This window comes from Grampus griseus, assembly GCF_964374135.1.
Source record: "Grampus griseus genome assembly, chromosome: 16".
In the NCBI taxonomy this organism is placed as follows: domain Eukaryota; kingdom Metazoa; phylum Chordata; class Mammalia; order Artiodactyla; family Delphinidae; genus Grampus; species Grampus griseus.
This window is the reverse complement of record NC_139010.1, coordinates 4,850,768-4,878,550: the sequence shown is the minus strand read 5'-3', so window position 1 is coordinate 4,878,550 and position 27,783 is coordinate 4,850,768. Positions and strand designations below refer to the sequence as shown.

Sequence of the window (27,783 nt, the reverse complement as noted above, 5' to 3'; positions counted from 1 at the left end):
AAAGCGGCTTTAGGTTCCCCAAAATTGAACAGGAAGTACAGAGGGTTCCCATATGCCCCTGCACCCGTGCACAGACTCCCCCAGGATCAACACCCGCACCAGAGACGTGCATTTGTGAACGACCAGTGAACCGACACTGACATATCATGACCACCCAGAGCCCAGAGTTTACACTTCACTTTTTTTTTTTTTTTTTTTTTTTTGCGGTACGCGGGCCTCTCCCTGTTATGGCCTCTCCCGTTGCGGAGCACAGGCTCCGGACGCGCAGGCTCAGCGGCCATGGCTCACGGGCCCAGCCGCTCCACGGCATGTGGGATCTTCCCGGACCAGGGCGCGAACCCGTGTCCCCTGCATCAGCAGGTGGACTCTCAACCACTGCACCACCAGGGAAGCCCTTCTTACTTTTTTTTTTGAATTTTATTTCCTTTTATTTTTTACACAGCAGGTTCTTATTAGTTATCTGTTACAAATCTGTTACAAATTAGCTATAAATTAGTGTATACATGTCAATCCCGATCTCCCAGTTCATCCTCCCCCTACCCCGCCCGCCCCCCCTCCTTTTCCTGCTTTGTGTCCATACGTTTGTTCTCTACATCTGTGTCTCTATTTCTGCCTTGCAAACCGGTTCATCTGTACCATTTTCCTAGATTCCACATATATGCGTTAATATACGATATTTGTTTTTCTCTTTCTGACTTACTTCACTCTGTATGACAGTCTCTAGGTCCATCCATGTCTCTACAAATGACCCAATTTTGTTCCTTTTTATGGCTGAGTAATATTTCATTGTATGTATGTACCACATCTTCTTTATCCATTTGTCTGTCGATGGACATTTAGGTTGCTTCCATGACCTGGCTATTGTAAATAGTGCTGCAGTGAACACTGGGGTGCATGTGTCTTTTTGAGTTATGGCTTTCTCTGGGTATATGCCCAGTACATTTCTTACTTTTAAGCCAAGATGCCACTGTCTATCAACCAGAAACTCCCCTCATTTATGGAGGACAGTGACAGTATATGGTTCCAGTGAGCACTGTTTCTGAATCACTCAAGAAAAATCAGATATATTTCTGGGGAGCTTAATGGCTGGGATTCTAACTTTTAGAGACTCAGCCCTCTAGGTGGCAGGAGAAATTTAACAAACAGTGCACCATATTCTGACTACCACCTAAGAGTGTTTATTGTTTATGGTTACATACTAAGGGCATGATTAGAAACGCTGTTGCAGTAGTTTTATGTAATCTTTGAACTCTGGGAAGAATGAAATGAAAGCGGCCTTTAAACGTGATTTGCGGGGCCCTTGCTGTGTATTAGGAGACCGTTTGTGTGCCTTGGTTGACTATACTGCTACGCAGAACGTGATTCTGCCTGCTCCAAAGTTGGGTGGGTGAGAGCCAGCCCAGAAATCCTTGGGCTCCTCGTGACGGAAGCTGAACCCTGGTTGGTTTGGTAGAAGTCCTTATTTGGGGATGATGAGAGCCACCTGGCAGTATTCATTGAGGCCACCTTGGCAGGTGGGGTGGCCTGGGAAGACAGAGGTGGGTCCCTGAGCCTGGGAGGTCGGCAAGTGCAGCCTGTGTGGCCAAGTGTCCCCAGTGTGAAGAGGCAGTCAGGTGTCCTGTGGAGGACTGAAGTAGGTAAGCTGCCCAAGGGGAATGGCTGCCTTAGAATTACCTAGGGAGTTGCTGGTTTTCTAAAACTAAGTCGGGTGGGACCCACAGATTCTGCCTATTAAAACAGCACTCTAGATGATTCTTTTTTTTTTAATGTGGGAGTCTTGTCCTTCTAAATGAACTTGTTAATTCATTTGGTGGAATCTTTTTTTTAATTAATTAATTTATTTTTGGCTGCGTTGGGTCTTCGTTGCTGCACACAGGCTTTCTCTGGTTGCAGCGAGCGGGGGCTACTCTTCGTTGTGGTGCACGGGCTTCTCCCTGTGGTGGCTTCCTCTTGTTGCAGAGCACGGGCTCTAGGCATGCGTGCCTCAGTAGTTGTGGCACACGGACTCAGTAGTTGTGGCTCGCGGGCTCTAGAGCACAGGCTCAGTAGTTGTGGCGCACGGGCTTAGTTGCTCCGCAGCATGTGGGATCTTCCCGGACCAGGGCTCGAACCCGCGTCTCCTGCATTGGCAGGCGGCTTCTTAACCACTGCGCCACCCGGGAAGTCCCTAGGTGATTCTGATTTACAGCCAGACCTAGAACCTCTAGGCTAGAGATGCTCTTCAGAGAGTCTTGAGTCTGGTGCCTGTGAATGGCGCCAGCGTGGACCCAAGACCAGTAAGGACCCAGGAGCTGGTCATCCCCTCTGGCTACCTGGGACAGGTATGCCAGAGAGAGGGCATCTGCAGGAAGGTGCAGTTTGTCCAGGTTGCAGAATGGTCCCTAGCCTGTCCCTCAGAGAGGCCCAGAGTGGAAGCGAGACTTTCAGAGCGCTGCAGGGGTCTCAGAAGTGGTTCTTTTGACTGTTGCAGGAAAGGTGCCGCTCCCCGTCTGCGGGCTGCTAGTGGCCTGGCTTTGTGTAGGGGGAGCTCAGAGCTGCTCTGTGACGCCCGTGCTCCTTGCCCCACTTGCTCAGGCTGACCTATGGCCGCACTAAGGGACACCCGCTGTGGACAGTGCCACTTACGGGTGCTGTCCACCTCACACGCTTGAGACACGATGAAATTCACCGGCCCCAAAATTGGAAAGAAATTTATAAAAGAATAAATGTCCCATTAGTCTCCAACTTCATGAAGAGGAAAGGCTAATATTTATAACATTTCACGTTTGAAATGAATTCTAAGTCCAGAATTTTTCATTTTAGAATAATTTTGGAACAGTCCTGACTTTTACAGAGGAATCAACCAATTATAGATGAGTTACTTGTCACCAAATAATTTCTAAAGCAAAATTACCAAAATCCTTAAAAAATTTAAGAGTAGCAGTTACATTTAGTGTAGAATGTAGTGAATTTCAGCGTGTCTGATATTGGTTGCAGCTTGTGGTGTGTTCGGGAATGTTTAACATCTGGCTCCAGGGCAGTGAGGGGAGCAGCCCTGATGTGGAGCACGTGCTGGTAGCCATGGAGATGCTCCCCCAGGGGCTGTCTAAGCCCCCAGGTAGCTCACTGCATCAGAGCCGGTCAGGGAGGTGCGGTGACCCCGTTGTGTGGTGTTATAGATGCACTTTCCATCTTGCAGGGGCAACAGATGTAAGTAACCTCAAGAGCACAGATAATAGCAAGAGGGACTAAAGTCATTAGGAAACGATGTTTTTAGCATTTGTTACCTTTGTCAGGTTTTTTGGGGGGGGGGAGGGGACACTTTTTTGAAGAATGGATTTTAATTTTTGGAGCAGTCTTAGGTTCCCAGCAAAAGTGAGTAGAAAGTACAGATTTCTGAACTACCGCCTACTGTCACACATGTGCACCCTCTGCTACTGCCAACACACGCCCACCAGAGTGGAAGATTTGTTACAATGGAGGAACCCACACAGCATTGTTGCCCAACATCCATAGTTTCCTCTGGGGTTTACTCTTGCTGTGGTACATTCTGTGGGTTTTGAGAAAAGCATCCATCATTACCGTGTGGTACAGAGTATCTCACTGTCCTGAAAATCCTCTGTGCTCTGCCTACTCAGCCCTTCTTCTGTTCAACCCTGGTAGCCACTGATCTTTTTATTGTCTCCATAGTTTTGCCTGTTCCAGGATGTCATATAGTTGGAATCATATAATATATATAGCCTTTTCAGATTCTTTTATTGTGGTACAATATTCAGAACATAAAATTGACCGTGCTAACCACTTTTAGGTGTACAGTCAGTACGTTCACCGTGTTGTACAGCCACCACCACTCTCCACTTCTACAACTTTGCAATCCTGATGCCGTTTTGCATGCAACTGCCTGGAAAGCCTGTGCTTGCCCCCAACGCTCTTCGTGGCTGGAGTGTGCAGCCAGTGGCTGACATCAGAGCTTCAATCACATTTTTGTTTGGCATGTTTATTTTTGTTAAGTGCTTTATTATTATTTTTTTTATGAGCTCAGAATTGCAGAAATCTAAGGAATTTGCCCCTTGACTCCGTTTCTTGCTGGAGCAAACAAAAGATTATTGACTCGACACCAAGTTGGGGAGAAGTCACAGTGCACCCCTCTGTCTGCAGCCCCCTTGGAATTGCAGCCTGTCGGCGCTGCAGCCACTGGAGCCTGCTGGCTCACCAAGCCCCAGGCTACATCTTTCTTCCTCAGTCTTGCACTCATTCATCTTCCAAAGCCAAAAACCTTCTTAGTGTGTTCTTTGCAGATTTCAAAGGGACTCAAGCTGCATAATTAACACTCAGAGGATCGATCATATCCCATGAGAAAGGGCGTCCGGCTCCGGTGTGTCCTGCTTTTGGTCAGTGGTCCTGTCCCCTTCTCTGCCTCTGCCCGCCCAGTGAATCTCCACACGCCTCCTCTGTCCCCTGAGGTGGCCACTGGGCTTGTCCCCACCCCACCCCCCCGCCACCTCCCCATAGAGGGAGCACATTTACCAGTTGGTTTCCCTTTGCCCTTTTCCACAGGTCCAAATCTAGAACAAAGGGAACATACATTCCATCAGCCTCCTTTATTTTTCCCATGTGAAAACAAAGTCCTTCTTGTTTTATTGCTTCTAAGAGGAACTTAGAGGGTCCTGAGATCACAGAATTTTAAGGACTTTCAGGTCATTGAGCTCAACTGCGCTCTTCTCCCACGCCCTGACCACACACACACAGACCTGGATGCAGGAGCCCCTCAGCCGAGACTCGTTAACTCACATTTCTGCTTTTGGAGGGACGCAGTTTGTAAGTTGAGGAGTACGCTTGGACTTAACTGAGGTTCCCAATGGGAGCGTAGTGGCCCACGTTCCCTCTCATTTTTACAGTTTTGCCTGACAGCCAGGAGTGAATAGGAGACATAGCTTAGAGGCCAAGGCTGGGGATGGAGTTGGTACTGAAGGAAGTGGACCCTCTGCAGAACTCCAGGAGGGGGAGGGGAGCCAGGTAACCTAGCTCTGGGGCTAGGGAGTGCCTCTGGGCGCGAAGACATCATGTACCTGGGGTGCTTTATGCAAGGACAGTCTCAGTTCAAAATATTTTATGCCATTTTCAGTCTGTATCGCCCAGGATGTCCCAGTTTTTGGTTCAGAAAATAAGATTCCTCAGCAGAAGCTGGGCACACGTGAGACATTTGCTAGTATAGGAATACAGCTGGAGAGTTGGAGGGGTGGCCTAGGAAAGGCGATCTTACAAACCTTTGTTCGGGTCAGTGGATCCAAGGTCAGACTCTCAGTGACTGTTCGAAGGGCTCCTCTCCTGTTCCGCTTGTGAGGGTCGGAAGGATTTCAGAGTTTTCACTATAATTAGGCAGCTGCATTCAGTTGGCATTTTCTTCACTGACAGGCTGGTCACTGCCTTTCAGATCTCTGGTAGGCACTTAGGGGGATGGCGGGGGGCGATGCTCAGACAGTTACAGGTGTTGATTGGCAGATAATCACCCGGCCTCCTTTTCCTCTGTTACCTCATTTTATCCTCACAACAGCCCCGCAGGGGCAGCGCAGTTCTCCTTTCACAGATGAGGAAACTGAGGCTAAAAAGGCTAAGTCATCTTCCCCTGGCCGTGTGGCTAGGCGCTGGCAGGGCCGAGACCTGAGCCCGGAAGCCCTGTTTCCTTCCCCTCGGCCTCCCTGTCATCGAGTCCGTCCTGGGGCTCCCAGGCATTCATCGAATGTCCGTTTGGCAGGGGACGGGCGTACCTGGCAGCCGCGGCCAGCAGGGTGAGGGGGGAGCCAGACCAAGAAGGTCAGCACATTCTCTGCAGAGCGCGACAACTTCAGGCTTGTTTTGAGCCGGGACTTGGGATTCTTCTGGCTGAAGTTTGGTTCCCCCATGGCCTCGGGTGGTGGCTGTCTGCGCGGGGTCCCTTTGGGTCTGGATTTCAGATTTATTCTTGAATTTTTATTTCAGGACATAACTTGGCAAGATGAGCACTCTGCCCCTTTCTCCTGGGAAACGAGGGTAAGTTGGGTTAAATTTAGATTTGTTTGTCTTCTTAAAAAGAGTGGCGTCCTTAGGTATTTTCCGTTCAGCCCTTGGTGGGCTCAGACGGCCGCGGGCTGCGGGTGATGCGCCCCCTGCCGGTGGGAGAGGAGAGGTGGAGGGGCGGGGCCTGCGCCGCGTTGGGCTTGGTGATGGATGGAAGCGTGGCGGTCGGCGCGCTGGGCACGGTCGGCGCCCCTGTCCTGGGAAAAGCAGGGGCAGCCCCTCGGGGGGCTTTCTCGGCTCACACTTCTGCCCACCAGCACTCAGTGCCTTGTTGGGGGCTCCATAAGGCAAAGCTTTGAGGGAAGCTTTTCTTGGCGGGGGGACGGGGTGGTTAAGAGCTGCTTTTATTAAAGTGAAATGCGAAGGGCAGCCGAGACGGGAAGGTGGGTGGATGTGGAGACAAGGCTGCAGATGCATCAGAACTGCCTGCAAGAGTCACCTCAAAGGCAGAGTCCTGAGGGAAGAAGGGAGGAGGGGAAGAGTGCCCTTGGTACCCTTTGAAACTGGAATAGCCGGTGGATACAGATGTGCAACCCAGCCTGGGTGCCTGATGCTGGTCCCCAGTCATTCGTTTATTGCTGTTAGTGTTATTGTTGCCAAAGTTGCTTAAAAGTATCAAGCTTAACGGGGTTTATCCATTTCCCCATTCTCCCTAGTTGTCCCGGTACAAGTGCATTAATAAGTAGCGCAAAATGACCAAAAGGCAGGTGTCTCAAACCCAAGGAAGAGAAGGAAAAAGACCAGGATTCTCTGACTTCTAGAACATTCTCTGCTGTGTGTTGGAGGGTCCTTTCCCTAATGGGGGTGGCCAGGACGGCTGTGTACCTGCAATAGGGCTTAGGCTTGAGGCTGGATCAGGGCTTTCAAGCCGTGACACTTGAAGGGGCTTGTTTCTTGTTTTTCCACTTGTCCCTACAGTTGCTCATCCTGGTAGAAACGGCGTCCAGGGGGCTGTAGGGAGGGTGGGTCAGAGCGGGATGCGGCAGTGGGGGGGGGCTCTGCAAGCCACCTGAGAGGCCCTCAGGGGTCTGTGTCTTAAAATGAAGGATTTGATGAGGACTCAGATGGATGAGGGCAGCCGGCGGCGTTGCCCACAGGCGGCGCAGTTGGTTAGCTGATTGCCCCAAGTGACGCGAGCCGCCCTAGGATGAGGAAGCCTGTGAAAGTTGAGGGGACCCTTACGTGAGAGTTGAGAGGTGGCTTTTGCGAATACGTGGCATTAATGCAGATGGCCGTGCTCCTCCCGCAAGCACAGACTCCTGCCTTGGGGGGTCCAGAACGTCAGGTCCTAAACATCCTAAAAATAAAGATGCAAATGCCTGCATCCTGCGTGCGTGATTTTTTTTTTATTTCCGTGGCAGATTAATAACCTAGGTCTGCGCAGAGGGCAGGGCGAGCAACAACGTTGTGCCTGGAATTGGAGTCTCCTTCAGGATCTGGACACTGGTTAAGGGGTGGCTGAACCAGCGAGGATGGCTGGGAGGCAGCCAGAGAGGGTGAGGGGCAGCCTGGGATTGTAGCTTCCGAGCTCCGAGACCCACCCATAAATCCCTTGTCCAGTGACAGGGCAAAGGGAGTTGGAGGTGGCTAGAAGGGACCTCGCCACAGTGACGTTCAGGCAGGGCCGTCAATATTCCTTTTATATGGGTTCCCCAGATGGGTAACTGACAAGCACTACAGTTAAGTCCCCTACGTAGGAACCTTCAGGTTACAAACTCAAAGATGGGAACCATCCACGTCAGGCGTGAGGGAAACTGCAGCTTCCTCCGTCTCCTATTGCTGGCGCTCCTTTAGCTCTACCGTCTCCCACCTCCTCTCCCTCCTCCAGTCAGTACCTCTTCTTGCCTGTTCACTCGATGCCAGCCCCTGGACGCCAGCTGTTGTCCTGGACTACTGTCCTTTTCAAGGGACTGTACTGTAAGACTAAACATGTTCTATTTTTTGTTTGTTTGTTATGTGTTATTTGTGCGAAAGGTATTTTAAACCTGTTACAGTACAGCACTAGATAGCCCATGTGTTAGTTGGGTACCTACATACAACTCGTTCGTATGTAGGGGCCTTACTGTAATCCTAGGCAGATGGGCAGTCTGCAGGGGGGAGTGGACAGCCTCGGGGACAGTGGCCCGGAAGGCAGCACAGTTGTTACTGGACTGGGCCCTGTGTTTGATGATGTCTCAGTGATGAAGACAGAGAAGTCGAATTAGTTAAAATGCCCCGAGCCCCAAGTCCATCGTGCCCCCCACGAGGATATCTTCTCTCGTAAGAATTTACCTTGTTAAATGTTCCTGAGTCAGCCGTTTGTGGGACGGGATGTTTCATCTGTTATTACCTTGATGCAGATGACATTCTGGGGCAAGGACGGGGCAGCACCTGGGGCGGCTGCTGAGAATGAGGCTCATTGTGGGAACAGGTGCCGGGAAAAGGTCTCCAGAACAAGGTGTGCTGACCCAGTCCAGCACGGGTCACACTCGTGCTGGTGTTAACTGTCCACAGACACCATCCAGGTCCCTTAGGAACCTGCATAAATTGAGAAGGCTTGATAAAGTTAAGTCAATATGTGTTGCTCATTTTAATTAACTTGTTTGGTTTTTTTTTTTAGTAAAAGGTAGTCTTTGTGGCTCAGTTCTCAGTTTCATTTTTTTTTCCGTTGTAGTATAGTTACTTTACAGTGTTGTGTTAGTTTCTGCTGTACAATGAAGTGAACCAGCTGTTTGTATACCTGTATCCCCTCCCTCTTGGACCTCCCTCCCACCGCGCCCCTCCCCCCATCCCACCCATCTAGGTCATCACAGAGCACGAGCTGAGCTTCCCGTGCTATACAGCAGGTTCCCACTAGCTATGTGTTTTACACAGGGTGGTGTATTTACGTCAAACCTAATCTCCCAATTCATTTCTCGTTCCCTTTCAATGAGAGAACCAGCTTATTTCATGAACAGGTGGGCTGTGTCCTCACCTTTTGATTTGAGCTCTCAAAATCACACTTACGTGATTTAAAGTCAGAACTTTGTAGGGGCAAAACAGAGAGCGTTCCAGAGAGCAAAGGGCCTTACCCCTGCTCTGTCATCAAGAGTCAGAGTTCCACCACCCGCCTCTCCCCAGCTGAAGTGCGAGTGCCCACCTCTCTGCATTGTCACGCCCTTCCTTAGGACTGAAAGACAGATGAGAACTTTGGAGAGCTGCATGCAGGAGCTGGGTTAGCCAGGGCAGGGTGGCCCTGACCTCCAGCTGCAAGGCTGGAGACTCTGTCATTTGATGACTCTGATGCATGGCAGGCACCTCACTCCTTCGCGGCTTGAAGCAGCCATTTCTTTGCTCTTGATTCTGGGGGTCAGTGGTCTGGGCAGGGCTCGGCCGGGCTGTTCTTCTGTGGGCCTCGCCGGGGACCGCTCATGTGTCATCTGACGGCCGATGGGAGCTGGTTGCTCTAGGGTACCTTCTCTTCTGTGTCCGGTTGGGGCCACATGTGTCCAGCGAGCTACGTGTTGGTGGAAGAGTTCCCTCGGGTGAGGGTGGAAGCCGACAGGGCCTTCTGAGGCTGAGGCTTGGGAACCAAAGTATCCCCTCTGCTTTGTTCTAATGGTCAAATCGAGGCACAGTCCAGCTCGAATTTGGGGTGTGAGAACATGGATCGCAGCTGCTGATGGACAGTTGCAGAGAATTTGTGCCATTTCAAATCAAAGACTCCACGCTCTGGCAGCCCCGACAGCGGGTCGTTTCATTTGATTGTCTATCATCCACTGACGTTTTTTTTTGAATTTTAAATTGTGGTAAAATACACATCCCATAAAATGTACCATCTTAGCCGTTTGTAAGTGTGCAGTTCGGTGGCCTTAAGTGCATTCACACTGTTGTGCAGCTGTCGCCACCATCCATCTCCAGAACTTTATCATCTTCCCAAACTGCAACTCTGTTCCTTTTAAGCCGAAAGCCCCCTTTCCCCCTCCCCCAGCCCCTGGCAACCACCCTTCTACTTCCTGTCTCTATGACATCATTCACTGATTTTTTTCAAAAATCCGGCGGACGTTGATTGTCCTTCTACTCTGGGACAGACGTTATGGTTAAGGCTCAAAGGTGAGTAAACACTTGCTCTCCGCAAAGATCCCAGCGTGGGGATGACGGTGCCTGGGGCAGAACTCACAAGGGGGCCACTTTAGCCACACGATCCTTCCTCCAGTCATGTTCCTTCGTTCACATGACGCATATTTACATATACGTTGGTAGATACGGTCTCATGCCTTCTGCAGCTATTCACTTCAGCAGACTTTTTTTTTTTTTTTGGCCGTGCTGCGCGGCATGTGGGATCTTAGTTCCCCGACCAGGGATTGAACCCGCGCCCCCTGCACTGGAAGTGCGGAATCTTAACCGCTGGACCACCAGGGAGGTCCCCACTTCTGTAGACATTTAAGGATGGCCAACTAAGTGCCTAGCTCTTTCTCAGCTCTGACTTCTCAGCCACCAGTCGATCAGCTGAGGCCAGACCCCGGGTGATGACTGTTGAGCACAGAGCCGAGAATCTCAGGGATTTGGGATTTCTTCCCAGTTTTTGCACCTCTGTCTGGGCTCCTTCCTTTGGGCCAGCCCGTGGCCGAGGACCCCTGCAGAGACCTGCAGAGACCTGCAGAGCGTGGACGAGCTGGTGCTGTCTGTCCCTGAAAGGCGGCTCTGACCAGGAGAGGCCTCGATGCCGGGCAAGCACTGCCCGTTTCCTCAGATCCTGCTCGGTCTTCCAGCCTGCCCTCCCCTCCTGGGTCGCCTCCTGCCAAGGCCGGGCCAGGCCTGATGCCTCTGTCGCTCCGGAAAGGAGGCTCCGAGGCAGAAGTGCCCGTCCTGGTCGGGTGAGGTGCCCTTGGTCATCATCTTTCCCCTCATCCGTCAGTTTGGCAGGTGTGCTGGGGACCAGGGCACCTGCAGGGCCCCACGGCGGAGTCCTTTCTCCTGTCCTGAGGTTCCACGGGGAAAACACTCAGCACTTGGAATGCTCCAGAGAGGGGAATCGGGAGGAGAGGATGCTTCGCGCTGCCGCCCCTCTGGGCTGGGGGGTTTACAGGAGACCCCTGCAGAGGCAGGTCAGGCCCTAGCGCCGGGTGGCTGGACTCTGGGGACGCCACGCCCACCGTGCTCGCCTCCCCCCAGGCGGTATGGATTTTCCCTTTCTGTCTACCCGAGTCCTTCACCCGAGGTTCGGCTGCCTCTTTGGGGATCGTAAGTCAGCTGGGTGGGGATCAGCTCCTTGATCTCCGAGGGTCAACACAGACCACTCCTGGAGTAGGAGGCCTCTCAGCCGCTCCTCAGGAGGAGAAGTAAGCCTGGGAGCCAGAGCGTCTCCGCGGGCTGGGGTCCACACCAGGGATCTGCAGGCACGTCAAATTCTCTCACCCAGGAGGTCAGCGTCGCTGCCCCCGCCGCGGGCCGGATGCCGGGGCTCAGAGGTGGCGGTAACGGGCAGGCGGGTTGAATCGAAGAAGAGGGATTGGAGCTTGGGTCTGTCTGTGGCTAACAGGCATCTCTGGCCCACGCGGAACAGAAGGGTGTTCCGTCGGGATGTCCGTACGTGGAGCGTTCCCTGGGTTCCCAGGTACGGCTCTGCCTGGCTGTCACCCCTCACCGCCAGCCCAGAGTTTCTGAGAAACGCAGGGCCGTGGAGCCCCGCCGTGCTCCCATCACAGCATCGCTCCTGCTTGGGGACCCTCACGGAGACCCCCGTCTCTGCCCAGCAGTGAAGCCTCCCTCCCCCTCCCCCTGCCCCTCCCCCGTGCCGTCTCTAGCTCACCTTCCTGAGATCCAGAGCAGGCCTGTGGCCCCCTGCTCTGGACCTTTCCTGGCTCTTGTAGGTGCAGTGGCCTGTCAGCTCCTCAGCCCAGGGCCCGGCCTGCTGCTGTGGCCCCAAGGGTCCTTCCCGCCGGTCTCTTCTCCAGCCCCACAGCCCTGCCCCGTGGCACCGACCTCACCTGCCTCGGTGCCTTGCCCAGCCCCCGGCCCCAGCCCCCTGTGCAGGTCCCACCTGCCCCCAGACCCGGAGCAGATTCCGTGCCTGTGTTTCTCCCAGTTACTGTGACAGCCGGGCAGCTCCCACAGGACCCGATCTGTGCTGAGCACCTTGGGGGCGTTTCCTCAGCTAATCCCCACAGTGCGCGCTTTGACAGGTGAGGAAACGGGCCCAGAGTGAGGGGGTGTGAGCTCGATGTCCCAGCCCAGCGCGTGCGCTTCACCCCTTGCCGCAGCGTCTGCAGCTGTCCCCCTTCTGTGTCCCTCTGAGAAGCTCTGCGCTAGGCGGACACACGTTAATGTCACCGGTGGTGCTCTTTGTTGGTGCGTCTTGTCCCTGCGAGACGACAGGCACCTGGCGGGCAGAGGCTCCTGTCCTTCCCTCGTGGCCTTATGACCGCAGACTCCTGCACACCCACTGTCTGGTGGGTGTCTGGTGGGTTTTCCCCAGGCTCGTTGCCATGGGGCCCAACAGCTGGGCCCTATCCATCGTCTGCCCGGCTCCCTGGTGAAAATACAGGAGCGTCCTCTAGTCCCTGGGGCCTCGCGGTTAGGGGCGGGTGGTCCCCAGACCCTGTGCCCCCTGCCCCGCTGGCCTGGAGGGCCTGACACCCCCAGTCTCAGTGGCTAGGCCGTGCTGTCTCTTCCCCACCGGCTTGTCATCTACTAATTTTTAGATTCTAAGAGTTTTTCGTATCTTCCCCTCTTCTTATTCCTTTTCCTCCTTCGGCGGGGGAGGTGGAGGAGGGTAAATGTTAAATGGTTTGTGAATTTATTAGGATCTGCTCCAGTAAAGCTATTGTATCTTCTGACAATGTTTCTGCAGCCTTCATCTCAGCAGTTCAGACCCGCCAGAGGCCGCCAAGCCAAACAGTTAGTTTTGGTCGCCTGCACCCTCCTTTACTGAAATATCACACATTCCTCTCCAGTGAGTGGGACGTAAAAATAGACACTGGGCTCAGTTTAGGGCTTTCTGTTTTTAGAACGGACGTGGCCAGCTAAGACCCAGTTTCCCACATGGGGAGGCTGACACCCAGGCCCAGCTCAGTGTGTAGCCCTGGGGCTCCAGCCGGGGCGCCTGGGACGTAGAGGGTAGCGCCGTCAGCATCGCTGTGAGGAGGGGAGAGGGCTTCCTGAGTGCCCCTCACTGTTCCGTCTCAGCCATCTCGTGTAGGACCGCGGGCTTGAGTCCCCCTCCGGCTTGCTGTGCGAGCTGGGGCTGCTCTTCACCTGGTGCAGCCTCCTGGACAGCCTCCTGTCACTGGGCCCCGCTCGGCGCAGGGCACCGGGTTCCCGAGAGCTTTGTCCACACCTGGAAAAACGGACTTTTTCCAGAAATCAGAAGATTGCACGGGAACTTCCTGACTTGCTAGCGTTCATCACAGGCTCCAGACGCAGCCCCCTGCTGGGCTGTCAGGTCTCGAGGCAGGGCTGGCCTCCCCTGGTCACTGATCGGCTCCAGTGTCAGAGGGCCCCCTTGCATAGCCTCAGGGCGACGCTCCAGTGTCAGAGGGCCCCCTTGCATAGCCTCAGGGCGACGGGGGAAGGTGAGGTCAGAGACCCCGTGGGAAGCACAGGCTCTGTGGGGGGGTCCAGGGGCAACACGGTGGCTGCAGTACATCCCTGTGGGGAGTGGCTCAGCTCAGATTCCACGCCAGACACCGGGCCAGGATGGGGCTTCAGAGTCGCGCTTACTTCCGGACGCAGACACGGCCCGCGTGTCCCAGCCACGGGCACCACGCCCCCGGTGACCAGAGGAAGGCGGGGAGGGGCCAGCGCCCGGAGGGGATCCAGTGGGAGTACTGCTGACCCCTCAGGAAACTTAGATGCCTCTGACCAAGCAGAACAGGAGCAGAGCCCAGTAGCCTCCGTTTACTGAGCACTTACTACGTGCCGGGCCTCGTTCTAAAACAACAGCCCAGGGAGTAAGAATACTTCGATTTTACTAGAGAAGAAAAGAGTCCAGGCTCAGGCTGGGTCGTTGGTGGGTTTGCCCTTTACCGAGAGGAGCTGGCTCGGGGAAGAAGGTAGCTGTGGCTTCGGGCCAGTGAGCAGGAGACGCCTCTGAAGGGGACCTGGGGCTTAGGGCACCTCCCGGGAGAAAGCACGGGAGGGAGCAGAGGCGCCAGGCTGAGCCCTGGTCTGGGAGGTAAGGGGGCGGCCCAGGGAGGGTGGAGTCACCGAGCAAAAAGCAATGAAAACTCTCCTAAAGCACAGAGGGAGCTGCAGTGCAGGTGCCACTTCTGTGTGACCTGGACAACAGTGCATCTTTGAAAATGACCAGGAGCCCCTCTTCACCATGTCCTGGTCCAGTTTTGCTGGCGTTCTGGGGTCTTGGAGCCAAGTAAGATGAACTCTGGTCAGGAAAAAGGACCCTTTGCCCCTCTTCTTCTTTCTTTGCCCGCCCTTTCCCAACAGGCATGCGTTTTAAACACAAACCACAAACCTTTGCCCTTTGGGGCGAGGAGTGGGAAAGAAAGAGACCCTCACCAGTGCAGCTGATCAAGGAGGACTGTTTCTTAAAAGGGGGTTGTAGTCGTATTTTATTTGCAGAATGGAAATCAACACATGCCTGGGCAAAAAGGCTCAGCAGCTGACACACTAGAACGTTTTTTCTTCTGTAAGTTCTTGTTTTCCCCATTTTCACCCCGGGGCGCCCCAAACCAAGTAGCCATCCCCGTCAGCCTGGCCCTCTCTTCTACCAAGACGTCACCCCCCCGAGGGGCTCTCACGAGGGCTCCGGTAGCCCAAGGAGCCCTGAAAGCCTCCGTGTTCTGTTGCAGGTTGTCACTCAGCCAGCTAAGTGCTGCGCGGTGCCCTGATCGAGGGCCTGAAGCAGTCCTGGAACCACTGTGGCTGACTTCTCTCCCCAGCATCCCTGGCTCGGCCCAGTGCGGTCCTGTGCCTAGACTCATGTTCAGCCCAGCTTTCCGGGAGCTTCTCCCCACTGGAGAGATGGCTGATCCTAAAAGAGCCTAGTGTTTGACGAACCACTCGAAGTGTTTTCTTTACCCCGCAATTTCCAGATCAATCTCAACTCTGTTCTCTCAGGCTCAGTCCGCACTTCCAAGCTATTTGTAGCACTTCGCTTATTTAAAGAACTCGTCATCTCTGTGCCCACATTCTCCCTGTATTCGATTGTGGAGTTTGGAAATCTGCAGCGTATTGAGAATGACTCACTCAGAAACAGCCCTTTAAAAATCAGATTGGGCCACTGACACACAGAAGTCCTGCCACGCACGGGGATCGCTGGTGTTCACATGGACGTCGTCCCTGGCGGCCACTGGCTTTTCAGGTGTGGTGTGACGCCCAGCACAGCTGCAGGCCTCGGAATCACTTGCTCCAGATTGAAATCCCAGCTGCTCTTAATGGACTAGTGACCTCGGACAATTCACTCATTTGCTCCAGACCTCCATTTTCTCCGTTGTAGAATAAAAACTTTTTAGGAGAAAAGCCCAACAACAAAGAAAACTGTGCCTGGTGCACTGGATGTGCTCAGAGTCTGCATTTGTTCTGAGCTCCAGCACCTGAGCTTTGATTTTTTTTTTTTTAATGTCTAGATTAAAAAAAAATTTTTTTATTGAAGTACAGTTGATTTACAATGTTGTGCCACTCTCTGCTGTACAGCAGAGACTCAGTTATACACATACATACATTCTTTCTTTATATTCTTTTCCATTATGGCTTATCACAGCGTATTCAATATAGTTCCCTGTGCTGTGATCTTGTTGTTTATCCATCCTGTATGTAATAGTTTACATCTGCTAACCCCAAACTCCCAGTCTATCCCTCTCCCTCCCCACTGGCAACCACAAGTCTGTTCTCTATGTCTGTGAGTCTGTTTCTGTCTTGTAGATAGGTTCACCTGTGCCACATTTTAGATTCCACATATAAGTGATATCATATGATATTTGTCTTCCTCTTTCTGACTTACTTCAATTAGTATAATAATCCCTAGTTGCATCCTTGTTGCTGCAAATGGCATTTTTTCATTCTTTTTTATGACTGAGTAGTATTCCATTGTTTATATGTACCACATCTTTATCCATTCATCTGTCGATGGACATTTAGGTTGTTTCCTAAACATGTTTCCATGTCTTGGCTATTGTGAACAGTGCTGCTGTGAACATAGGGGTGCATGTTTCTTTTTGAATTATAGTTTTGTCCGGGTATATTCCCAGGAGTGGGATTGCTGGGTCATATGGCAATTCTACTTTTAGTTTTCTGAGGAACCTCCATACTGGTTTGTGTAGTGGCTGGACCAACTTACATTCTCACCAACAGTGTAGGAGGGTTCCCTTTTCTCCACATCGTCTCCAGCATTTGTTATTTGTAGACTTTTTAGTGATGACCATTCTGACCGGTGTGAGGTGGTGCCACTCTGTAGTTCTGATTTGCATTTCTCTAATAATTAGTGATGTTGAGCATCTTTTCATGTGCCTACTGGCCACCTATGTGTCTTCTCTGGAGAAATGTTTGTTAAGGTCTCCTGCCCATTGTTGGATCGGGTTATCTGTTGTTGAGCTGTATGAGTTGTTTGTATATTTTGGAGATTAAGCCCTTGTTGGTTGCATCATTTGCAAATATTTTCTCCCATTCTGTAGGTTGCCTTTTCGGGGTTTTTTTATGGTTTTCTTTGCTGCACAAAAGCTTGTAAGTTTGACTAGGTCCCATTTGTTTACTTTTGTTTTTATTTCTGTTGCCTTGGGAGACCAACCTAAGGAAACATTGGTACGATTTATGTCAGAGAATGTTTTGCCTGTGTTCTCTTCTAGGAATTTTATGGTGTCTTGTCTTATGTTTAAGTCTTTAAGCCATTTTGAGTTTATTTTTGTGTATGGTGTGAGGGTGTGTTCGAACGTCATTGATTTACATGCGGCTGTCCAACTTTCCCAACACCACTTGCTGAAGAGACTGTCTTTTTCCCATTTTATATTCTTGCCTCCTTTGTTGAAGATCAATTGACTGTAGGTGTGTGGGTTTATTTCTGGGTTCTTTATTCTGTTCCATTTATCCGTATGCCTGTTTTTGTAGTGATACCACACAGTTTTGATTACTGTAGCTTTGTAGTATTGTCTGAAGTCTAGGAGAGTTATGCCTCCTGCTTTGTTTTTTATTTTTTCCTCAGGATTGCTCTAGCAATTCTGGATCTTTTATGGTTCCATATACATTTTTGGGTTATTTGTTCTAGTTCTGTGAAAAATGTCATGGGTAATTTGATAGGGATCTCATTGAATCTGTAAATTGCTTTGGGTAGTATTGCCATTTTAGCAGTGTTCATTCTTCCAGTCCAAGAGCATGGGATATATTTCCATTTCTTCGAATCCTCTTTTATTTCCTTTATTAATGTTTTATAGTTCTCAGTGTATAAATCACCTCCTTGGTCGGGTTTATTCCTAGGTTTTTTTTTCTTTTTGGTGTAATTTTAAAAAGCTTTTTTTTTGTTTGTTTGGTTTTTTTTACATTCCCTTTCTGACATTTCACTGTTAGTGTAAAGGAATGCAACTGATTTCTGAACGTTAATCTTGTATCCTGCTACTTTGCTGCATTCATTTATTAGATCTAGTAGTTTTTGTGTGGAGTCCTTAGGGTTTTCTATATAGTATCATGTCATCTGCATATAGTAACAGTTTTACTTCTTTCCTTTCAACTTGGATACCTTTTATTTCTTTTTCTTGTCTGATTGCTGTGGCTAGGACTTCCAATTCTATGTTAAAGAGAAGTGGAGAGAGTGGACATCCTTGTCTTGTTCCAGATTTTAGTGGGAAGGCTTTCGGCTTTTCACTGTTGAGTATTGTATTGGCTGTGGGTTTGTCATAAATGGCTTTTATTATGTTGAGATATGTTCCCTCTATTCCCACTTTGGTAAGAGTTTTTAATCATGAATGAATGTTGAATTTTGTCAAATGCTTTTTCTGCATCTATTGAGATGATCATGTGGTTTTGGACTTTTCTTTTGTTAATGTGGTGTGCGTTGATTTATTTGCGTATGTTGAACCATCCTTGTGAACCTGGGATGAATCCCACTCGGTTGTGGTGTGTGATCTTTTTTATGTGTTGTTGGATTTGGTTTGCTAATATTTTGTTGAGAATTTTTGCATCTATATTCATGAAATATATTGTCCTGTAATTTTCTTTTTTAGTGGTGTCTTTGTCTGGTTTTGGTATCCGGGTGATGGTGGCTTCATAGAATGTCTTTGAGAGTGTTCCCTCCTCTTCAATCTTTTGGAAGAGTTTGAGAAGAATCAGTATAAATTCTTCTTTGTATGTTTGGTAGAATTCACCTGTGAAGCCATCTGGTCCTGGACTTTTGTTTGTAGGAATTTTTTTTATTACAGATTCTACTTCACTTCTAGTGATCAGTCTGTTCAAATTATCTATTTCTTCTTGATTCAATTTTGGTGGTCTGTAAGTTTCTAGAAAGTTGTCCATTTCTTCTAGGTTGTCAAATTTGTTGGCATGTAATTGTTCATAGAATTCTCTTATGGTTTTTTTGTATTTCTACAGTAACAGTTGAGATTTCTCCTTTTTCATTTCTTATTTTATTTGGGTTCTTTCTCTTTTCTTCTTGGTGAGCCTGGCTAGAGGTTTGTCAATTTTGTTTACCCTTTCAAAGAACCAGCTCTTGGTTTTGTTAATTTTTTCTATGTTTTTTTTAACTTCTGTTTTTTTTTTTTTCGGTACGCGGGCCTCTCACTGTTGTGGCCCCTCCCGTTGCGGAGCACAGGCTCCGGACACGCAGGCTCAGCGGCCATGGCTCACGGGCGCAGCCGCTCCGCGGCATGTGGGATCTTCCCGGACCGGGGCACAAACCTGTGTCTCCTGCATCGGCAGGCGGACTCTCAACCACTGCGCCACCAGGGAAGCCCCTAACCTGTGTTTTATTTATTTCCTCCCTGATATTTATTATTTCCTTCCTTCTGCTGACTTTAGGATTTTGTTCTTCTTTTTCTAATCCTTTTAGGTGATAGGTTAGTTTGTTTACTTGAGATTTGTCTTGTTTTCTGATGAAGGCCCAGTCCCCTCCCCAGGGTCTGACCCCCGAAGCCTGAGCCTCAGCACCCAGCCCCCATCCGCTCCAGCAGTGGAGCAGACAAGCGCCTCAGGCTGGGGAGTGCCGGTCTGCACAGACCCTCTGTGCAGGTCTCTCTCCGCTTTGCCCTCTGCACACCTGTTGCTGTGCTACGCTATGAGGCTCTGAATGGGCTTTGATGTTTTCTCGTGGGTTCTATTTCTTATAACCCTGAGCTTCAAGGCAGCCTGTGCTTGTGTTTGGAGCTGGAGTTCCTTGTGGCCTCACCATCTTGAAGAGAGACCTGTGGCCATCAGAATCTGGGCTTTTAGGAGAAGTCTCAGCCAGAGAGAAGTGAAGGCGTATGCATTAAAGTAATAGAGAACCATGTTAGCACAGTTGTAAATTATACCCAGTGACAACACGGAAGCAGTGGCTGCAGTTGCTGCTCTGCTCTGATACATAGCTGGCAGCGTTAGAAATCAGGGCAGCCCCTGGCAAACAAATTTGGTATGCACCCAAAACCACAATAAAAGAAAGGTTTAAACCTGTTGTAGTTCGGTACTTCACTTCCGGAAATCTGTCTGAAGAAATCAACTCCAAATGGGGGAGAGCTGTATCCATGAAGATGTTCTGGAAGCCTCAGTTATAACAACAGAAATTAAAAGCAGCAAACTGATAAAAGAAAATGGGAAAGTAGATGGTGGGACAGCCACTCAATGAAGTATCTTGTGCCCATTCAAACTAATGATTACAAAGACAACATAACACCATTGATGACGCTTCTGGTTAAGTGAAGAAACGATACCCAAAATTATATGCATAACAGAACTGCAGCGTCATAAAATACGTATCTGAGAAAGATTACACGAAACTACACAAACTAATAGAGATTATGGGAAGAGGGAAAGGTTATGAATGATTTTTTTCTAATTCCTCACATTTTAGTATGTAGTTTTAATACTTTTATTTTTAAAAGAAGAAGAGGAAGGGACTGTATGAGGGAGCAGAAGTGGAGAGGAAGAGAAGAATGTTCCAGTTTAATTTGAGAGATGCCTGAGGCAGCAGACTGCTCACTCTGCAGGGCTTGGGGACGCCACCCTCCAGGGTGCTCCACTGTAAGGAGGCGTTAGGTTTCCACTCAGTGGTTTGTTGGTCAGAACAGCTCAGCCCTACCACTTTTAGAGGTCACAGTGGTTAGCAGCATCAGATCAAGGAAAGTGTTTCTGGGGCACTTGGATGTGGGGTGTGGACCCTGCCCTGCCCTCAGGGGTTCCCCACCTAACAGGGCCAGGACCAGCTGAGAGCAGCAGGATAGCACCGACGAGATCACGGGAGAGGAAGACTGTCTTGTCAGCTCGGGCAGCTGTGACAGATACCGCAGACTGGGGGCATCCAGTAACAGACGTCTGCTTCTCACAGTTCTGGGGCTGGGAGTCCGAGGTCACGGTGCCAGCAGGGTTGGTCCTGGGGAGACCCTCTTCCTGACTTGCAGACAGCCGCCTTCTCACTGTGTCCTTACATGGTGCAGAGAGAGAGCATCTCTCGGGGCACTAATCCTGTCCTGGGGGCTCCACCCTCATGACCTCACCTAAACCTCCTAAAGGCCCTGCCTCCAAATACTAACTTCGGGAGTTAGACCTTCAACATGTGAATCTGGGGCACACAAACATGCAGTGTGTAGCGGGCGTGCAGGCGGAGTGTGGGATGGAGGCGTGGGAGGGGGATCACGTCTTTGCAGCCGCGCACAGGCCCGCCCTTGACTTTCTTGCTTTAGTCCAGGGAAGCAGGGTCTGGCTGCTGGTTTTTCCTTCACCCTTGCTGGCTGCCATCGGTCAGGAAGGCAGAGGCCCGTGAGGTGGGGACTTGGTTCTGGGTTTTGACCCTCACTGCAGTGCTGTCGTGCTGACTGTGCACCCTTCCTTGTCACCCCCTGGGGGGCAGTCACCCTCCTCAGGAAGGGGCGGGAGTCCCTCCTGAAGAGGCGGGTGGGTGATCTGCCCACCAAGCAGAGGCCTTAGTCGTCAGTCAGATTCAGGAGTCCGAGCTGTTCGTAGCCTCCAGTGTGACAGGATGTGACAGCTTGTGCCGCGTTTCAGGGCTGTGATGGCGGACAGGCAGTGCCAGCGAATGGACAGCAGGCGGCGCTGTTGCCACTGGGGGGGACGTGTGGGCCGGCACACCTGTCCCGTTGACCGCATGTGTCGCTCTCTTCTTTCCCTCCCTCCCCGCATCCCGCTAGAGTCAGATGGAGTTCAGCGTGTCCTTCTTGTCCATCCAAGAGCCGACCTGCAGCACTTCCACCGAGCCCAGGCCGCTGTCCAAAGCCCCTCAGGGCTCGCAGGCCCTCCGACCCTCCCAGGGCAGCAAGTCCTCCAGCCTGGATGCTCTGGGTCCCGCCGCCCGGAAGGAAGAGGAAGCGTCCTTCTGGAAGATCAATGCAGAGCGGTCCCGCGGGGAGGGCCCTGAGGCCGAGTTCCAGTCGCTGACCCCCAGCCAGATCAAGTCTATGGAGAAAGGGGAAAAGGTCTTGCCTGTCTGTTACCGGCAGGAGCCCGCCCCGAAGGCCAGGGAGGCCAAGGTGGAAAAGTCCAGCAGCCTGCGCCAGGAGCAGGGGGTCCTGCCCAGCGTCAGCGTGGAGCGAGAGAGACCCCAGTCCGCCCAGACCTGCAGCAGCCCGCTGAGCGAAGCCGCCGCCTCCGAGCCCGTGGGGGACACGGAGGGTGCTCTGTTCTCGGAACCCGTGCCTGTACAGGTGGGTGCCTTGCTTCCGGCCAGGGGCTCCTTCCTCCCGAGTGGCCAGGGCCACCTCACGTGGGTGGGCGGACCACAGATGCCCCCATTTTCTCCTTCCTCTGCCATCCCTCGGAGGACTTCTGGGTTCAGGTCTGCTGGGTTGTCGCTCAGCTTGGCGACCAACACACAGGCAGGAGACGTGTTCTGTGAAGCCGTCTGGTGCCGTGACCCGTTTGCCTGTTCCGTGGTTGTGTCCCAGATGCCCACCGCCCTTCCCCAGTTGTGTGAGGGCAGGTACGGAAGGGACGCAGGGGGCAGTGAGCAGAGGACTCGAGGGGGAAGGCGGCAGCGTGGGTGGGATTTGGATGCCCGCTCCACGCAGGGGCCTGGGAGGCTGGGCTGCAGTGTCGGTGAGGAAGGGACCCGCAGATGTCCCAAGGGACATGGGGGAAGTGGCTGGGACCCCAAGCCTCTGCCAGGAGAGCAGCCGTGCTTGTTTGGGGACCACGGGAGACTTGCCTCAGGAATGATGGGCCACTTCTCATTTCCACGCAAAACAGGGTTAGGTGTCCAGGGAGGAGTCCTTAAGAAAGGACTTCTTTCTGGGAACAGAGGAAAAGGAAGAGAAAGATGTGAGAGGTTCACTGGCTGCAGTGCCGTGTGTCGTGAAGAAAGAGCCCTACAAGAGAATAGGCAGCATGGGTGGCTTCTCCATGTTTTCCCAGTTTTGTGGAGCGCCAACTGTTGTCTTTATCAGCTGTTCTGCATTGCTTGAGAAAACTCAGCAAAGAGAAGAGAAAATGAATAAATAAATAAATAAATAAATAGGTAGGTGTATTTCAGAGGGAGGCTGTGTTTTGTTTTGTTTTTAATAAATTTATTTATTTTATTTATTTTTGGCTGCATTGGGTCTTCGTTGCAGCACACAGGCTTTCTCTAGTTGCGGCGAGTGGGGGCTACTCTTCGTTGCAGTGCGCGGGCTTCTCATTGCGGTGGCTTCTCTTGTTGTGGAGCACGGGCTCTAGGCTTGAGGGCTTCAGTAGCTGTGGCTCGCGGGCTCTAGAGGGCAGGCTCTGTAGTTGTGGCGCACGGGCTTCTCATTGCGGTGGCTTCTCTTGTTGCGGAGCACGGGCTCTAGGTGCGCAGGCTTCAGTAGTTGCAGCATGCGGACTCAGTAGTTGTGGCTCGTGGGCTCTAGAGCGCAGGCTCAGTAGTTGTGGCTCGTGGGCTCTAGAGCGCAGGCCCAGTAGTTGCGGTGCATGGGCTTAGTTGCTCCGTGGCATGTGGGATCCTCCCGGACCAGAGATCAAACCCGTGTCCCCTGCAGTGGCAGGCGGGTTCTTAACCACTGAGCCAGCAGGGCAGCCCCTGGTTGTGGGTTTTGTTGTTGAGCTGTGGTCATCCTCTGGGTGTTTCCTGGATTGGGGTTCCAGGCATGTCCACGCCTCTCTAAGCAGATGACCTAGTCAGTTGTCCTCCCGAAGAAGGGGAGCCCTGGAACGGGAGGCCCTCTGCCTTCCATCGTCCAGCCTGTCCCTCCTTTCAGGGCCTCCCGCCACCTTAGGCCGGCACTTTGGGCCCCTCCCTTGCTGCTCTGGTGCCCGGCTCTATCTCCGCCCTAATCTTCCTGCCCGGTGTTCTCTCTCCGACACTCCGCAGTGGGGTCTACTTCCTCCGAAGGAAGCATCTATATAAGCTACGTGAGGGTCTTCATTGTAACAAGACGCAGGAAAGCGTGTGTGTGGGGTTGGGGGCTGTGAGTAGGACAGAGCACCTGAAACCCTTTGAAAGAACAGATTTATGAGTGCACAGCACAGCGTGCAGTGCGGCTGCACGTAAGACACTGGTAGGAAACCAGAAAAAGGAACGTGTGCCTGAACGCCTTTGGCTTTTCGGGCTCTGGCTCAACCCGAGAGGCGGCAGAACTGGGCCTGAGACGTGCTTCAGAGGGAGCCGTTCAGCTCTGCGGCCTCCGCGTCAGCATCTTCTGTTTGCCGGTGTGTGGAGAGCACAGGGTCAAGGCTCCCTCGCTCGGGAAGACTGCGGCCACCAGGGAAACACGCACTCATGTTAGACCCGGGAGACGGGCCTCTCACCTCAGGCGGCTGGCGGAAGCCTGTGCAAATGTGTCTGAATTAGCGGCCTGTGCTCACAGACGGCCCTTTAAACCAACCCCATGTCTGTGAGTGGGCAATCTGTGACCTGAAGAGTGGCCCTGGGTTAGGGAAGATCACTCCAGAACCTTCCGCATCATCTGAAAAGAATAAACTTTACATCCTTTCTCCGTATTTTTCACTCCCTTAACTTGGTAATTTATTTTATTTTGTTTCGTCTGTCAGTGTGTATGTGTGTTTCATGTTAGGCTCATATGAAACTTGTAACTTGTTCTCTCACTCCACAGTGACTAAATTTTAACGTGCCCATCATTCAACAATAGAAAAGCTCCGTTCTTCTCCTTTTCTCTGTGGGTAGTTCCGCAGGCTGCCCTCGGACACGCCTGGGGACGGGGCGGGGTGCGTGTTGGATCCTGGTGGAGTGTGGCTTGCACTGAGCTTTATTTAATTTTCTGGTTCCCAGCACTGAGGCAAATTGAGGTCAGGGAGCCTCTGAGACGGGAGCAGGCTATTTCATTTGGGTCATTTTAAATGAGGTGCTGTTTTTAGCTTATGCTAACTTAGTCTCATGCCTTATTTTGGTGTTTTTGTCCCTTCTACAGGTCAGCTCAAGTAATGTCATCTTGAAGACAGGATTTGATTTTCTGGACAATTGGTAAAATGTGTTAGACAAAACAAACCAAGAATCCCAAAATGTTTTCCGAAGCGGTGTGGCGAAGGAGAAGGGCAGCGTCCCCCTGTGTCTTTTGATAGTTTCTGTGCGCTCTTTTCTTAACCGTTTGGAAACTGGTAAATTTTGCCTTGTCCAGCTTTCCAGATTTTTCCCGTTTTGGTAAGAACAGATACCTGTGCTATTTTCAACGATTTGATTAACAGAAGTTTTACATTTGGAATTTTTAAAAACTCTTAGGAATTCGGTGAACCTTGTAAATAAACGTTCTGTTCTAGCTCCACCCAATTTTCCCCCTCCTCAGAGAAAGATGTTTCTCAACCCTGTCACAAAAATCATAAAGTGATTTCCATCTCCTCTCCTGTATCCCCTCCCTTTTAGAAATGCACGGGGCTCCTTTCAGTGGGTGGCTGTCCTCAGCAATAACGGTGCTGGGTGCTGGCTGTGCCCATGGGGAGACCTGCCCCACGTGGTGGGAGTCCTCGACGCCATGCTCCGGCTGTCCAGGCTTCCCTTGCTGAAGCCACACTTCTGCATCACGTGCCACCCTTCATTCTCACGTCATTTCCAGGAAACAGGTTGTTGGCATGTGATGGAGGTTGTCTTTAGGCTGCCGTGGTACTTATTCAAACTATCATCATTGTTTATTAACGAGTTGCATGTTTAGAAGTTTTGTATTAACTTTACATTATTTTGTACCTAGATGTAGCAGTTGTAGGGCTACCACTTTTCTTGGGTTTGTACCAGTTTCCCTTTGGAAGTTCTTTGCTACTTCTGGGGCCTGTTGGGTGTTTCCTGTCCTGGGCACCTGTGGGTGTTGCTGGCAGACCAGGCCCTTCTGATTAGTTGTGTTAGAACCTTCCAGCGTGAAGCTGTTAGGGGCACTGGATGTCCTTCAACCCAAGGACTGGTCAAGCTGCGTCACAGTGGACACTCCCTCAACCCTGACCGCCAGCAGAAGCGGAGTCGAGTTTCTGCATGGCCCGAGCGGCGCCCCCTGGAGACCTTCGTGGTCATGGCAACAGCATCTCCTGGAGGTGGACTCGGCTGCCCGCTTGACCTGTGTTCCCTGCTGCTGGGGAGGGGCGTTAGGGCAGCTCCGAGGCTGCCCGGGAGGACCGGGCGGGGAGCCGCTACCCCACGGCCCCGGGTGGTGCGAGCCTGCAGTCGTGCCCGAGCGTGGTCTCCACGTTGCCTCTCACTGTGTTCTCCTCACCTGACGCCTTAATCCCTGCGAGTCCTGCCAGTGAGCACCTAGTTTCAGTATCAAAGTGTGTCTTTTTACGATGCCTTTCTGTTCCATAGGACCTTCTGAAATGGTTTTTAGAATATTTTATCTGGCTCCAAGGTGAAGCACGTGGCGACTTGTGTTTTCCAGAAAGTTTCTGCCAAAGCTGTGGCCTCGCCAACTTTTGGTTTGGTTTCTGCCAATTGCATCCTGTCCCTGAACTGCATTTGGCCCCTTGGGGTCTTGCATCTGACCTTCCTCCTTTGGTGACCGACGGTATCGTGGTGAATACATGTCCCTTCTGTACTGTTTAAGTATAGTTGAAACACTCAAGAGAAAAAAAGATTCCTAGCACGGCAATGAGGGGAAAACGAAATCCCAGCCGGGTGCCAGCCCTGCAGGTCAGCTGCTGAGCCTCGGAGCTGGGCCCGACACCTGCCCTCGCTTCCAGCTTTGAGGGCAGTGACCTTAGAACCCATGCTTGCCAGCAGGGTCCTCGTAAGAAAAAAAGATGTCTAGAAGGGAGTTTGCATTCCTTGGCGTTGGCGTAGCAGGGAAGAAAGATCTGCATCCCGGGACAGTTAGCCCGAGCTGAGGTGTCTGTTCTTTCGGGAGGTGACTCTGATTTCTTTCCCACTTTCTCATAAGACCCAGTATTCCCTTCAGGTTCTCCTGGGAAAGGAGGGGCACGGGGACTTTTGAGAGCTTCCCCCTTCTTTAACACCATCTGGGGTCCAGTACCCAAGAGTATTCAGTTATCCGTAACAGTGTTTAAAGTTCCGTAGAGGTACAGCCTCCTGAGATTAAATGTAAACCCACAACTTGGGAAGTCCTAGAGGGAGTTCTGAAGTCGTGTTGCTTTGCTTTGCTTTCGGAAGCGCAGAAGCGTGAGAGGGAGAGGTGAAGGCCTGGAGGACACGAGCTCATGGGTCTCCATCCCGCCCGACCCCGCAGATTCTCCTCTTAAGCCCGGGCAGCCTATGCAAAGACGATTCCTTCCACTGCCCTCCTGGGAATCTATGTTTAGTGTGTCCAAGTAAAGGAAAAATTAAACTTATACGTTTTGCCCCCTTTTTGCCATGTATCAAGAGGGCGTTTCTAAAACCAGAAGTTTCTAGTTATCATTTTAAAAACACACACTTTTCCGTTGAAGCCTAATGTGGTTTTGCATCCCCTCCCTCTGGCCACCCTGTTGTCTGCCCCTGGGGTTCAGCTCAAGGATTCAGTGTCTTGCTTTTGGTGACCGTCATTGGAAAATCTCCACCAGGAGGCTAGAGACCAGTCTCAGTTCTTTCACCTGCGACCCCCCCCCCGCCCCCGCCCCTGCTGCCCCTGCCCTCTGGGCTTGGGAGTGCCACCCGCTCTGGGGACAGCAGGGTGTGGCACCCAGCCGCACCCGCCCCGTGGGTGTCACAGCAGCCTCCCTTTCTTTGATATATGTTTTCAAAAATGGAAACTTCTTACTGACTACTCATAACTTGGTTGTATTTTATATTAACAGCCTTTAATAAAGCCATTTAAAGTTTGCTCGACGTGTCTATTTGGGACCTCTGCTGGGGTCAGCAAGCCTGCTAGGATGATTGCTGTTGAACACAGAGGAGGAGAAAAGGACTCGTACTGGTGAAAGCCAGCTTGAAACCCCTTCAAAGCCCACTTTGCACAGTCCTGCCTTTGGCCCCCTGCACGCTGGTGGGAAGCAGTGGCCGAGGTGTACAGGCCCCCAGCAGACGAGGTGGGCTTTACCCCGGAGAGCTCTCATACAGCCTTCCGGTGACATGGAAAGCACGGCGTGTCTTTTCAGGGCCAGCTGGTTGCATCAGGTGACTGACTCAGAAGAGCAGGTGCAATCTCCCCGAATGCTTTCACCTCCAATGTGGTTGAACCTGATTTTTCTTGGAAGACATGCAGATTTAAGCATGGCCCGTCAATCTATTCTGTTCATTAAGGTGTCGGTGGTAAGTTACCAGCTGTAGATTGATGAGAATTTTTAGATGTCAATTTT

The 27,783-nt window shown here is 51.5% G+C and overlaps 1 protein-coding gene across 2 annotated transcripts in view; it reads left to right on the top strand.

The window, feature by feature from the left end:
• Positions 1 to 27,301, top strand: part of LOC309834995 (uncharacterized protein C1orf198 homolog) — a 33,559-nt gene extending 6,258 nt beyond the window's left edge. The window contains exons 2-4 of one of the 2 annotated variants that reach the window (XM_082674245.1): positions 5,959 to 6,009; positions 21,276 to 21,788; positions 24,486 to 27,301. In XM_082674245.1, the coding sequence (XP_082530371.1) occupies positions 5,959 to 6,009; positions 21,276 to 21,788; positions 24,486 to 24,542 (621 nt within the window). In that variant the 3' untranslated portion in view covers positions 24,543 to 27,301. The remainder of the gene's footprint in view (positions 1 to 5,958; positions 6,010 to 21,275; positions 21,789 to 24,485) is intronic. The other variant, XM_082674246.1, reaches the window with a different exon arrangement.
• The last annotated feature ends 482 nt before the right edge of the window (positions 27,302 to 27,783 follow it).